The following is a 14,650-nucleotide window of genomic DNA, read 5'->3' on the forward strand; positions in this document are numbered from 1 at the left end:
TTCAGTCCTGTGGCTGCACTGGGAGACATTCAGCTCTGCTGGTTCAGCTGGTTCCTGGTGCTTCAGATGCTTCTCACACACACATTTGCTTTGGTTAGTGTTTATTATACTTCATCCCTGACAATTAACTGTAGGGTTAAAACTCTGAGACCCAGAACACCCCGATACAATAGCAGTTTACGATGCTCACTCATGCGTATCTCTGTCCCAATTCGAGCTCATTCTCCTGTGTTCAATATGGCACTTGGAGATCAACAGTCCTGAGATTTCATATTCCTCAAATGCTGGTTCATCCGGACACAAGGAGACATTTAAACTTCACAGGTGGCTGCAACGTTTCCTTATTCAGGTCCATGTTTAAATAAATATTGGTCACAGAATCGAATATTACCCACAGTTTAATGTCCATAATAAACTGTTAAGTTGCAGCCACCTTGACAGAGTTTGTGGATCTTACAGTCTATCACATCTAGTATCCTTGTGCTGAACGTGACAAACTGAATCTACTCTTGGGTCTTATTAAAACAGTACATTGTAGCTGGATGAGGACCTTGGAGCGGTGGGGGGTGGGGGGAGGGGGGGGGGGGGGGTTTACTCTGGCTGCCGACTTCTGTTCCGTGGTCTTGTCTATTCCCAGTGGCCCTGCAGAGGGAGCATGCGATATCCACCGGAATGCTTGATGCCTTCCACAACCAGTGGATACCTCAGTGGACAGAGTGTTTCAGAGACACTGGGAACAATATTCTGGTTCAGTTAGGAAGGTTCCCTACACTTTTGTCGGGGCTTCTAGCTGATTTTGGTCTTCTATTTTGGCTGGACCACATGCTTGGGGAAAGCAAGAGAGGAAAGAAGGTTTGATAGAAACTAGAATGATCTGTTGTGAATTTCTATCCTATTCTTACAGTGATCATTGTTGTAAACTTCTTTTTCAGGCATTAGAACGGGAGGATTGGCAGCTGAGCAACTCGAACCAAATATAACATCAAGATCTGGGCAGCACGGTAGCATGGTGGTTAGCATAAATGCTTCACAGCTCCAGGGTCCCAGGTTCGATTCTCGGCTGGGTCACTGTCTGTGTGGAGTCTGCATGTCCTCCCCGTGTGTGCGTGGGTTTCGTCCGGGTGCTCCGGTTTCCTCCCACAGTCCAAAGATGTGCGGGTTAGGTGGATTGGCCATGCTAAATTGCCCGTAGTGTCCTAAAAAGTAAGGTTAAGGGAGGGGGGGGGGTTGTTGGGTTACGGGTGTGGGGTGGATGTGTGGGTTTGAGTAGGGTGATCATTGCTCGGCACAACATCGAGGGCTGAGGGGCCTGTTCTGTGCTGTACTGTTCTATGTTCTATCTGACAGTCACTCAATTCATTAGGATCTAAATATCACAAACTGTCAATGTGCTTGTCTGTTCTGACTGTGGGAAGAGATTTCAAACATCAGTGTGACTGGAAAAGCCCCGAGACCCACACACACACCTGAGTGAAAGTGTTCCAGTGAACTGACTGTGGAAAGAGCTTCAACCAGTTACACAGCCTGAAAAATCATCTTGTTTCCTCTTGTGGGAGAGTCTAGGACCAGAGGGCATAATCTCAGAGGAAGGGGTCTCAAATTTAGAACCGAGATGAGGAGACATTTCTTCCATCAGAGGGTAGAGAATCTGTGGAATTCTTTAGCTGGGCAATCCTTCTTTATCTGGGAATCAAACTGTTGTCTAATTGTCCCAGCATTTACCAGGCTCCCGTGAAGTACTCCAGCTGCTATTTTAATGCAGACTTCAACAATCTATTTTCAGTAGGTTTCTATTCAATTATTTCATTGTGACTGTCACATAACCACATTTGCAGTCTGGAAACTTTAACCAGCTGTTTTACATTCAATCAGGAACATCACAGTTTTACACCAATCTCTGATTTTACAGAACGTTTCCATCATTCACCATTGTTCTTCCTGACTCTAAACACAGTTGTAAAGGAGCTTCTGTTCCATGCCCAGGAACTCTGAACCATGGAAGAGAACAGCTGGGATATATTCCACTCACACCTCAGGATTAACCCACACGAGGACTTTGCTGACAGTGAAGAAAGATGAAATAGACCAAAGTGTTGTTTGTAAAAGTAAAGTAAATCGCTTATTGTCATGAGTAGGCTTCAAATGAAGTTACTGTGAAAAGCCCCTAGTCGCCACATTCCGGCGCCTGTTCGGGGAGGCTGTTACGGGAATTGAACCGTGCTGCTGGCTTGCCTTGGTCTGCTTTCAAAGCCAGCGATTAGCCCTGTGAGCTAAACAGCCCCTCTCAGTGTGACCCTGAAGGACTGTGTCCAGGCTGAAGTTCTGTTCCTGCCGTATGATTCTCCCCAGATTGTCCTTTCTGAGCTACAGACAGGTGATGTTAAACACAAGTGGAAAAGACAAAAACCTGCAACGTTTCAAACCAAGCTGATTTATTTCACATTTATTCAGAATATTAAACCTCATCAACAGATGAAAACAGTCACAGTGAAACTGATTCACTGCTGAACATGATTAACAGCATCAATAAAGGTAGAATCCAAAATTTGTAGTCACTTGTGAACTCGCTGGTGTGTCAGCAAGTGGGATGACTGAGTAAATCCCTTTCCACAGACATTACAGGTGAATGACCTCTCCCCAGTGTGAATGCGATGATGTTTCAGAAGATAAGATAAATGAGAAAATTCCTTCCCACATATGGAGCAAGTGAACGGCCTCTCCCCACTGTAAACTCTCTGGTGTGTCAGCAGGTTGGATGACTGACTGAATCCCTTCTCACACACAGAGCAGGTGAATGGCCTCTCCCCAGTGTGAACTCGCTGGTGATTCAATAGGTTGGATGAACGAGTGAATCCCTTCCCACACACTGAGCAAGTGAACGGTCTCTGCTCACTGTGAACCTGCTGATGTGTCAGAAGGTTGTATGAACGTGTGAATCCCTTCCCACATTCAGAGCAGGTGAACGGTCTATCCCCTGTATGAAGTTGCTGGTGTATCAGAAGGTTGGATGAATTAATGAATCCTTTCCCACAGTCAGAGCAGGTGAATGGCCTCTCCCCAGTGTGAATTCTCTGGTGGTTCAGTAGGGCAGATGGACGGCTGAATCCTTTCCCACACACAGAGCAGGTGAATGGTCTCTCCCCAGTGTGAGCATATTGGTGTGTTAGTAAATCCTTTTTGTTTTTAAAGCTCTTCTCACAGTCAGGACAATTAAAAAATGTGTTATCAGAGTGAACAGGTTGATGTGTCTGCAGGTGGGATGACTGAATGAATCCTTTCCCACACAGGGAGCAGGAGAACGGTCTCTCTCCAGTGTGAATAAGTTGACGTGTCAGCAGATCCTTTTTACATTTAAAACTCTTTTCACAGTCAGGACATATAAATGGTCTCTTATCAATGTGAACAAGCTGATGAGTCACAATGTGGGATGACCGAGTGAATCCCTTCCCACACCAGGGCAGGTGAATGGCCTCTCCTCAGTGTGAACTCGTTGGTGTGTCAGAAGGTTGTATGAATGGGTGAATCCCTACCCACAAATGGAGCAGATGAACGGTTTCTCCCCAGTGTGACTGCGACGATGAACTTCCCGTTGTGATGGGTAACTGAATCCCTTCCCAGTCCGCACATTTCCACACTTTCTCCATGGTGAGGGGTCTTTATGTCTCTCCTGGTTGAAGCTTTGTCCACACACAAATAAGCGTTTAATTTCTCCCTGCAGTGAATGATGTGATACTCTTTTTGAGGCTGTGTAACTGGTTAAAACTCTCTCCACAGTCAGTGGACTGGAAAACTCTCAATGGGGGTGGGTCTCGGTGCTTTTGCAGTCACACTGCTGAAACAGAACAAACCCTTCTCCTTCCAAATTCAAAGATTGAAGATATTGAGCTCTTAATGAATTGAGTGGCTGTCAGATTTCGATATGATGTTTGGTTTGAGTTTTCTGTTGGCCAATCCTCCACTTCCAATATCCTGTAAAAGGAGTTTACAAAACCCATCACTGTCAGTGGAGCATATAAATTCTGAACAGACAATTCTAGTTTCTCTGGAACATTTTTCCCTCTCTTGTTCCCCCAAAGCTGTAAATCCCCGTCCCACACACTCTCCGTCCTCCCTGGGCTGAAATCCAAACCCATCTCACCATCTCTTTCCTCCACTCCCAATTTTCTCCCTCCCTCTCCTCTGCCTGGGTTCAGTTCTCCAGCTCCTGTCTGCAGACTGACAATAAAACCAATGGGTCTTATTGGGGGGTTTGGGTTCTGACCATTGTCCCCGCTCGCGGCGGCTCTCATTCAGCCTCTGGGAGCCGCACTCACTCTCACTGCGGCTGCGCTCAGCCCGGAGCAGCAACGCGCATGCTCCACACAGAGAGGCCACTTCCGGGGACGGGGCAACTTGCGCCTGCGCGTTCTGACTCCTGAGCATTCTGACTCCTGAGATGGAGATAGGGCGCATTCGGCCTCGCCGGGCATTCCGGGTAGCCTTATCTGCCATTATTCCATTTTATTCCTCAGGGTGATAAATTGGTTCCGGCACTTTTGATGACGTTCGTTGTTTGTACCGAATGTGCCAGCCGCATCGGTGATTTTCTCTCTGATCGGCCCCTGTTAACGGCTGTCATCTGTTTCGATGGCGATATGCAGCAGGGCGCCTGCGCGGCCGCCATCTTTCTCAGCGGAAATGTGCAGCAGGGCGCATGCGCGGGCATCCAGGAACCGGAAGCCGGAAGAGAGAATCTTGTGAATTTCTTTCCTGGACAGAGAATGAAATTCCTTTGGAAACTCATTTAGAAAGAGGAGGATTTGCCAACGGGAACTTCAAACCAAACATCACATCACATCATCCTCTGACTGAGTTACTCGATTCATCAGGAGCTGAATATCATTGGGAGGTAAAATGGTTTGTCTGTTCTGTCTGAGGACAAAGAGTTCAGATCAGAGTGACTGGGAAAATTTAAATGACCATTCCGGGTTAAATTTGAGACTAATTACACCGATCACATTGGGGAAGTTAAATAATTTGCTGTTGTACTCATTTGTATGCAGGTAAATTTGGAAATGTCCGCATTAGGGGCTGGTTTAGCTCACAGGGTTAATTGCTGGCTTTTAAAGCAGACCAAGCAGGCCAGCAGCACGGTTCGATTCCCGTACCAGCCTCCCCGGACAGGCGCCGGAATGTGGCGACTAGGGGTTTTTCACAGTAACTTCATTGAAGTCTACTCGTGACAATAAGTGATTTTCATTTCATTCATTCATTAGCATACTTGGCAGCTAAACTGGGCAAACTGTTGACCTTGTTAGTAGTGAGAGTTACTATCCGGGTTTTTATTGAAGTTTGTTGTTCCTGTTGCATTTCATTTAGCTCACCGTGGCTGCAAAGTAGGTATTCAGCCTAATCTCAATTTCCAGATTGTGGTCTGTAGCTTTTTAAGTTACATCAATTAAAATGTCTATCGAAATACTTTACAAATGTTCTGAGGGTTTCTGTCAGCATGTCACAGATCCTGACCACCCTCTAAACCACCTAGTCCTTCCCTAAATCTCTGCCCCCTTTTATATGTATCCCTCAACCAAAGGGAATAGGACCTTCCTATCCAATCTATATAGATCACTCAGAATTTAAAAAATACATACATTTATATCTTTTTCCAATTAAGGGGCAATTTAGTTTTGCCAAGCCACCTGACCTACACATATTTGGGTTGTGGGGGTTAGGGTTGGGGCACACAGATAATGGGAGAATGTGCAAACTCCTTACAGACTGTGACCTGGCGCCAGGATTGTACCTGGGTCCCCAGCATGCAGGCACACAGCCACTGTGCCACCATGATCCCCCAGAATTTTATACATTTAGAATAATCTTAATTATTGTCACAAGTAGGCTTACATTAACACTGCAATGAAGTTACTGTGAAAATCCCCTAGTCACCACACTTTGGCACCTATTCGGGTACACAGAGGGAGAATTCAGATTTCCAATTCACCTAACAAGCATGTCTTTCAGGACTTGTCGGAGGAAACCCAAACAGACACTGGGAGAACATGTAGACTGCGCAGACAGTGTCCCCAGTGGGAATTGAACCCAGCACCCTGGCGCAACAGTGCTACCATAAACAGTTCAGCTCAACTCAATATTCTCAGATTAAAGAAGCTGAAGCGCCCAAAGTGGGTCTTGAACCCACGGCCCTGGGATTAAGAGTCCCATGCTCTACCGACTGAGCTAGCTGGGCTGCTTTTCAAAATTTAATTTTGGTCTCCCCTCAGTCTTTTCTGTTCCAAAGAAAACAGCTCCAGTTTATCCAAACTTTCCTCAGAGCAAACATTGTCAATTTCTGGCTGATGTTCTTAAATCCCCTCTGCTCTCTCTGGTGCAATCTTCCTGTGCACAGGAATCCAGCTCTGGCCTACCTAGTCCTGTCCTGCCATTTATCATGTAATCCTTTGCCTTGTTTTCCCTCTAGCTTTCTTCCTTATTCCTCAAGTGTTCAATCATTTTTGTGTCACAGGTAAACTTCTTCTTCATGTTCCTACATTTAATTTCAAATCAATGATGTAAACCAGGAGTGAAGGGCCCAGTACCGATTCCTTGGAAACCGGCACTGGAAACAGCCCTTTGATTTTCTCTGTTCTTTATGGGATGTGAGTGTCACGGGCAAACCAGCTTGGTTGCCTATTCCTAATTGTCCTTAAACTGAGTGGTTTACTAGGCAATTCAAAATTAACGACATTTCAGTGAGTTGGCCAGATCAGGTAATGCTGGTGCAGACTTGATGGGCCGAATGGTCTGCTTCAGCGCTGTAGATTCTATGATTAATTCTGACCATGGGTCACTGTCTCTGTCGAGTTTTCCTGCATCTGCGTAGATTTCCTTTGCGGGTGCTGTGGTATCCTCCCACAGTCCAAAAATGTGCAAATTAGGTGGATTGGCTGTGCTAAATTGTCCCCGGGAGGTGTTACGGGGATAGGGTGGGGAATTCGCCAAGGTAGGGTGCTCTTTCAGAGGGTTGCTACAGACTTCATGGGTCAAATGGCCTCCTTCTGCACTGAGGGGATTCTATGATTCTACATTGGATGCAATGATGTGTTCACTCACACACACTGCAGCCTGACTCTTGTTGGAGCAGACACTGTGTTTGTTACTCTCAAAGTGAGTGAATCCGTTGCTGTTTCTCCTCTGGGCCCCATCTCCACTATTATTGTCTGATTGTCCCACTGAGACTCTCACTGTTATTATTGGACAATCAGCCAGTCAGCCTGAGCCTGTGGCCACTCTCTTCATCTGGAAACGTCACAGTGCCCGGGTGATTGACGGCAGCTCCCGACCAATTGGAAGAGGAGGGGCGGGATTAGAGGACAGACCAGGAGCAGCTAGACCTCCAACCAATCGGAATGAATGAGGGGCGGGGCCCACTGTGATTGAAGCATGCGCAGTGTGGGTAATGGCAATGGAGAAGAGCGTGTTGTTCAGATCTGAAATCGGTGAGAGGCGATTAACAATATGGAGGGAGCAAGAGATCGTGGGAGCCGGCGGAAACGTCGTGTAAAACTGTTGTAAGCTACAATCCTCGGGCAAGTTTCCGGGACCCCGTTTGTACCGAGCGGAGCTGCAGCTCCTCATTTAGGCTCGGGTTAACGGGTTATTGGATGTGCAGGGCGCATGCGCATTTCTCATCTTTGTCGGGGCGATGTTTCAATGAGTGGGAGGGGCTTGTTCCCCATTGTTCAGAATGGAGACAACTTGTCCATCAAACTGGATTAGTCTTTCAGTCCCAATGTCTTATTGATGATGCAAGGCGGTGGCAGAGATGGAAAGAAAAGGAAGCCAATCCTGCTCTCCGGATTTCACTATCTCATTGGACATCCTGCCCCATGTGTCCAAAGCTCTGCGGCTCTGTTCAGCCACATGAAGACCCAGGGCAGAAACTCACAACCCTGAGTCAACATCACCCTCAAATCAGGGGACTGCTGATGACAAGAGGGTCAGTGTGCAGCGGGGGCATGAGCGGTCATCCTGGACACGGAGCAGGAGGGGAGAATGTAGTGAATTTCTCTCCTGGACTGACGGTGATTACTTTTGGAAACTCCTTTTCCAGGGGATTAGTAGGGGAAGATTTACACACAGCAAACTCAAACCAGAAGAAATGTTTATCTTTCCTGAATTTAATTTCTGGACTGACAGTGATGCCTTTGTAAACTTCTTTCACAGGGGCTTAGAAAGGGATTCACAGACAGGAAACTCACAACCAATCCTCACATCAAATTCTGACAGCACCATTTGGGTTATCAGGACCTGGAGATTATCGACCTTTGTGTGTCAGCATTGAGTTCAGATCATTATCACTCACTGTATAAAATGTCTACCTCCAATCTCCCCTGCAGATCTTGCTCACAATCTTAAATCTATGTCCCATAATTCTTTTACAATTTACTGATGGGGAACAGATTTATTTATCTTTTTCCTGGGTTCGCTGTTGTCGTTTCCGGTGCCTGGGTCATGCCAGATGGTCCGTCCAGATTCCACTCCGTTATTGTGTATTTATAGCGGTTGAATGGGCTTGGACCAGTCCATTTCCAGATCCAGTACACAAGTGAAGTCTCCGCCAAGCATTGATTGATGTGTATCCAGATCTGGGATAGATCCAAACTATATTTTTAAGAATGCCACATCGCCCCAGTTAGGGGCTTAGCCATTCACCAACACCACCAATGTACCTGCCAACGACCCACTGACCACCACGTATCTCCCATTAGCGTCCGCAATGATCCTGGTGACTGAAAGAGGAATCTGTTTATTGATTAGAATTGCAGCACATCGAGCCCTTCCGTCAAAGCCCGAGTGAAACACTTGGCTCCCCCCTCCGCAGTCCGGTCTGATCTCTAACCCGTGAGTGAGTCTCCTGCAAGAACATCACACCAGCATTTGGATTCTTTCAGTGAGCGAAAACACTCGACCCCTTCACTGTTCCACCCAATTCCCTTGCGTTCTAGGTGAGCAGCTGAATCAAGGGTCTCTGCACCAGCCGCCATCACGGAATCAGCCATTTCCACTGTGAGGGACTATCCAGCAAATCTTCAAAAAGTACAGGCCAAGGGTCCACCCAAGATGGCCGCCGTGCGCACACATCTTCAGAGTAAAACAAAAACAGTTTTATAGTCATCATCAGCAAACTAACCCCCCCCCCCTATTTTTCATCAACTCCCCACCTAGACACACACAAATTGAATCCAAAAGCACCCCCCCCCCCCCCCCCCCCCCCCCCCCCCCCAGCCGAAACTGGGTCACCAGCTGCAGCTTCACCCCCCCCCCCCCGCAATCTCACTCCCAGTCACCAGCTGACTGCTGGCAGGGCAGCTTCTCTCAGGACAACAAGAAAATAAAAACAACGATATTGCCCACTTCGAGGATAAAACATATTTCAGAATGCAGTAGACTCAATTTCCAACGGGAGCCATCACCGCCCCCCCCCCCCCCCCTCCTCTCATAGATCAACGTTGTGCTTTGTAAAGAAAATCTCGCTTCATCCCCACACAGGAAAACAGATCCTATCAGAAAAAATGTCAAAAACTATATCCAGGATATCACAACACCCATCCTACCCCACACGAATGTAGATCTTGTCCAATACAGATAACTGGACCCCAGTCCATGCTTTACAATAAAGGCATTCGCCTCCTCCACTATCTCCAAATGGAAGTCTTTGGACACATTTGTAACCCGCAGCTTTGCCGGGTAAACCACCCCGAATCAAACTCCTTTCTCACACAGAGCAGCCTGAACCTTATTAAAGGCCACTCACTTCCTCACCAGCTCGGCTCCCACATCCTGGTAAATCCTCACTCGGAAAACTGAGTGAATCCCTTCCCACACTCCGAACAGGTGAATGGTCTGTCGCTGGTGTGACTGTGGAGATGAGTCCCCAGCTCACATGGGGACTTGAATCCTGCCCCACAGTCCCCACATGAAAAATGAAATGAAAATCGCTTATTGTCTCGAATAGGCTTCAAATGAAGTTACTGTGAAAAGCCCCTAGTCGCCACATTCTGGCACCTGTTCGGGGAGGCTGGTACGGAATTGAACCGTGCTGCTAGCCTGCCTTGGTCTGCTTTCAAAGCCAGCTATTTAGCCCTGTGCTAAACCAGCCCCTGTTTCAGCATGCTGCTGGTGTCCTTGTCCCCCTCCACGTTTGACGATCAATTGAATAATAAATAATAAACTTTATTAGTGTCACAAAAAGGCTTACATTAACACTGCAATGGTTACTGAGAAAATCCCTCAGTCACTGCACTCCGGCGCCTGTTCGGATACTCGGAGGGAGAATTCAGAATGTTGGAATGTGGTGACAAGGGGCTTTTCACAGTAACTTCATTGAAGCCTACTCGTGACAATAAGCGATTTTCATTTCATTTTTTTTTCATTTCAAATCACCAAATATGCACGATTTTTGGGACTTGTGGGAGGAAACAGGAACACCCGGAGGAATCCCACACAGACACTGGGAGAACGTGCAGACTCCGCACAGACAGTGACCCAAATCGGGAATCGAACCCGAGTCCCTGGTGCTGAGAATCAACAGTGTTACCCGCTGTGCTGTTGTGGCGCCCTTGTCCCCACAGAGAGCATGTGTACGGTCTCTCCCCGCTCTGAATGGAATGGTGTTTTTTCAGACTGTGTAATTGGTTAAAGCTCTTTCCACAGTCAGTTCACTGAAACACTCTCACTCGAGTCGAGTGTGTGTGTATCGGGTTTTCTTACAGTCACACTGATCTTGGAAAATCTTTCCCTATGGACGGACCAGACAAACGTTTCTTCTTCCACATTCACAGGCCAATGATATTCAGGTCCTGATGAATGGACTGACTCTATTAAATCTTGTTGTGAAGTTTGATTTGAGTTTCTATCTGTAAAGCCTCCCCTTCCAACCCCCTATAAAAGGAGTTTACAAAAGCCATCACCGTCAGTCCAGGATAGAAATTCTGAACAGACAATTCTAGTTTCTCTGGAACATTATTCCTCTCTTGTTCCCCCATAGCTGTAAATCCCAGTCCCACACACTCTCCCTCCTCCCTGGGCTGAAATCCAAACCCATCTGCACCGTCTCTTTCTTTTTAAAAATTTAGTGTACCCAATTCATTTTTTCCAATTAAGGGGCAATTTAGCGTGGCCAATCCACCTACCCTGCACATCTATGGGTTGTGGGGAGAAACCCACGCAAACGCGGGGAGAATGTGCAAACTGCACACGGACAGTGACCCAGAGCTGGGATCGAACCTGGGACCTCGGCGCCATGAGGCAGTAGTGCTAACTACTGTGCCACCATGCTGCCCTTCTGCACCATTTCTTCCCTCCACTCCCAGTTTTCTCCCTCCCTCTCCTCTGCCTGAGTTCAGTTCTCCAGCTCCTGGCTGCAGACTGACAATAAAATCAAAGGGTCTTATTGGGGGTTTGGGGCCCCCAGTGGGTGTTTGTGAATCCTCCCCGCCCACCTGCCAGGGTTTCCTTCCTTGCCATCGGAGAGACCTCTGATTTATTGTTCTCCCTTGTGGTCCAGGTCTCTCCCTCAGCTTGACATATTGATTTGTCTGGCGAAAAGGATGGTCTCTTTCCTAATGTTCACAATTAAAGGGGTGGGTTCCCATGGAGATGTTTGACATTTCAGGGGACATTAAATTAATAGTGGACAGAGATATGTCTGGTGTTGTTACATGGTACAGATTAGATATATTATTTATGGTTCTGTAATAAAATATATTTATTATGATTTCTCTTCTTTTAATATAAGATTGCAGCTCCGTTATAGATTTCCAGTCATCTCTTCCCTCAGAGGGTTGTTAATCTCTGGATTTCTCTTCCACAGGGACCAGTTGTATCTGGGGGTCATTGAATATATTGAAGCACAAGTTAGACAGATATTTTATTGACAATGGAGTTAAGAGTTATGGGGAACAGGTAGGAAAATAGAGTGAAAGCTGAGATGAGGTGGGATCTCTTCACTCGAGGATGTGGTGAAGCTTTGGAATTCTCTATCCCAGAGGAATGTGGAGCCTCGGTCATCAGGGATGTTCAAGACAAATATTGATAGGTTTCTAGATATTGAGGATATCGAGGGATATGGGGACCGTGTGGGGAGAATGGTGCTGAGGTAGATCGGCCAAGGATCTCATTGAATGGTTAGCATTGAATGGCCTTGCTCCTAATAATCTCTGTGTCCTGGTCAGGAAGCAGTGAGCTGAGCTTGGATCTGTCAATCAACATGAATCAGCACCTTCAGGAGAATTGGGAGGGTGAATATTAGATGCAGCAGAGTGAGAATGGAGGGAGATTGTGTGTGATGGAGATTTACAGCTTTTGGAGAACAATAGAGGAAATAATATTTCATAGAAACTAGAATTGTCTTCTGAGTTTTTATCGTGTACTAACAATGATGATTTTTGCAAATTGTTTTTAAAGGATATTGGAAGAGGAGGAATTATAGACAGAAATCTCAAAGGTCATGTCTCAATGTGACAAACTCAGTCGATTCCTTTTGATCTGAATATCATTGGTGAGAAGGAGAAATGTTTGTCCAATCTGTCGGCTTCCAAAGATTTTAAGCACGAAAAGCACCGAGACTCACACAACACACACCCGAGTGAGAGTGTTCCAGTGAACTGACTGTGGAAAGAGCTTAAACCAGTTACACAGCCTGAAACAAACATCACACCATTCACACTGAGGAGAGACAGTGCACATATTCTGTGTGTAGACAAGGCTTCCACTGATTGTCCAATCTGGAGAGACATGAGGAGACCCAAAACATGGAGAAACCATGGAAATGTGGGGACTGTGGGAAGGGATACAGATTCCCATCTGAGCTGGTGACTCATCGACGCAATCACACTGGGGAGAGGCCATTCACCTGCTCTGTGTGTGGGAAGGGATTCACTCGGTTAACCATCCTCAAGTCACACCAGCGAGTTCACACTGTGGAGAAACCATTCATCTGCTCTCAGTGTGGGAAGGGATTCCAATACTTAACCAACCTACGGATCCATCAGCGAATTCACACTGGTGCGCGCCCGTTCACGTGCTCTCAGTGTGGGAAGGGATTCACTCAGTCATCCAGTCTGCAGAGACATCAGAAAGTTCACACTGGGGAGAGGCCATTCGCCTGTTCTGTGTGTGGGAAGGGATTCACAGAATCATCCAGCCTGCAGAAACATCGGCGAGTTCACACTGGGGAGAGGCCATTTACTTGCTCCCTCTGTGGGAATGGATTCACACGGTTATCCAGCCTGCAGAAACATCGGCGAGTTCACACTGGCGAGAGGCCATTCACTTGCTCTCAGTGTGGGAAGGGATTTACACAGTTATTCAGTCTGCAGCGACATCAGCGAGTCCACGCTGAGGAGAGGCCATTCACCTGCTCTTAGTGTGGGAAGGGATTACATAGAAATATTGGCAATAGGAGCAGGAGGAGGCCATTTGGCCCTTTGCGCCTTGTAATTGAAAATATAGAAAGACGTGTCATTTGGAACATGGAAGTTTGGTAATACCTGATTTAAGAAACATAAGAGAAGATAGGGAAAAATCCCACGAAGGGTTAACAGCAGCTGCCAGGAGAGGATTGTAAAATGCAGATAGCTTTGGTCAAGCAGGCTTAGCAAACAAAATAAGCAGGTCTTTCAAGACACAATCAGTGAATTTTAGTATACAGCTAAAAGCAATGTTTCGAACCTCCTTTTTTTAGTTGGGTAAGCAGATGGAAAAGAGTGGATGAGGTTCAGCTGAATTAGGTGACCAGTGTTTAAATGTGAGGCAAATCTTTTAAACTCACCACCAATTGAATCTTTAGTATAAAGCTAAAAACAATATTTCATACCCTCCTTGAAGTTATGCAGCTGGAAAAGAATGGATGAGGTTCAGTTGAATTAGGTGACAATTCTAGGTGTGACATTTTGCTGACATTAGGTGAATATGGAAAGCTGGAGACAATGTGTCTACAAAAACATAAATTAGACCCAAATCAAAGTCAAAATTATGAGCTGGGGACACAATTTGATAAATCTATAGAAATGGCAGAATCAAACATCACACCACGTTGAAATCAAAGCATTTTGAACATCATAAAGGAAACAATGTAATTAGAGATCTATGAGATGAGGTCATGCTCAAAATGAATACTTAGTCACGTTAGAAACTTTTAGATTATAGGTACCTTTTACAATCCAAGTGAAATAAAAATTACTTTACAATATAGTAATTAAAACTTTAACTGTTAGAAAGATATATAAACGAGGGGCTGGTTTAGCTCACTCAGCTAAATCGCTGGCTTTTAAAGCAGGCCAGCAGCACAGTTCGATTCCCGTACCAGCCTCCCCGGACAGGTGCCGGAATGTGGCGACTAGGGGCTTTTCACAGTAACTTCATTGAAGCCGACTCGTGACAATAAGCAATTTTCATTTCATTTCAAACGCTGAGAAAGGAGCAGAGAAGAAACAAGAGTCAGCTCAGAGTCAGCTCTCATAGCTCGGTCATGGGAAAGGGACAGAGCAAAGCAGCCGAGCTGAAACAGCTAATATATCTAATGAAGACCAGAATTTAGAGAGGAGGCAGAGTCAGCTCAGAACCAGCTCTCATAGCTCAGTACATGGGAAAGATGGAGCACAGTAACCGA

The 14,650-nt window shown here is 46.2% G+C and overlaps 2 protein-coding genes and 1 non-coding gene across 3 annotated transcripts in view; 1 reads left to right on the forward strand and 2 right to left on the reverse strand.

The window, feature by feature from the left end:
• Positions 1-2,759: 2,759 nt before the first annotated feature.
• LOC119960880 (oocyte zinc finger protein XlCOF15-like) lies at positions 2,760-3,461 on the reverse strand (the record flags this gene model as incomplete). The annotated part of the gene is made up of 1 exon (XM_038788470.1): positions 2,760-3,461. A coding segment is annotated over one exon (702 nt), but the record flags the coding sequence as incomplete, so codon positions are not given.
• Positions 3,462-4,466: 1,005 nt separating this feature from the next.
• The window catches only part of LOC119960868 (zinc finger protein 229-like), a 28,831-nt gene continuing 18,647 nt past the window's right edge, over positions 4,467-14,650 (forward strand). Inside the window, exons 1-2 of the mRNA XM_038788458.1 lie at positions 4,467-4,888; positions 12,445-12,631. The gene's annotated coding sequence lies outside the window, so the exon portion shown is untranslated. The remainder of the gene's footprint in view (positions 4,889-12,444; positions 12,632-14,650) is intronic.
• On the reverse strand, positions 6,154-6,226 carry trnak-cuu. The gene has a single exon. It is a non-coding gene; the product is annotated as a tRNA-Lys (tRNA).

This window comes from Scyliorhinus canicula, unplaced genomic scaffold, assembly GCF_902713615.1.
Source record: "Scyliorhinus canicula unplaced genomic scaffold, sScyCan1.1, whole genome shotgun sequence".
Lineage (NCBI taxonomy): Eukaryota > Metazoa > Chordata > Chondrichthyes > Carcharhiniformes > Scyliorhinidae > Scyliorhinus > Scyliorhinus canicula.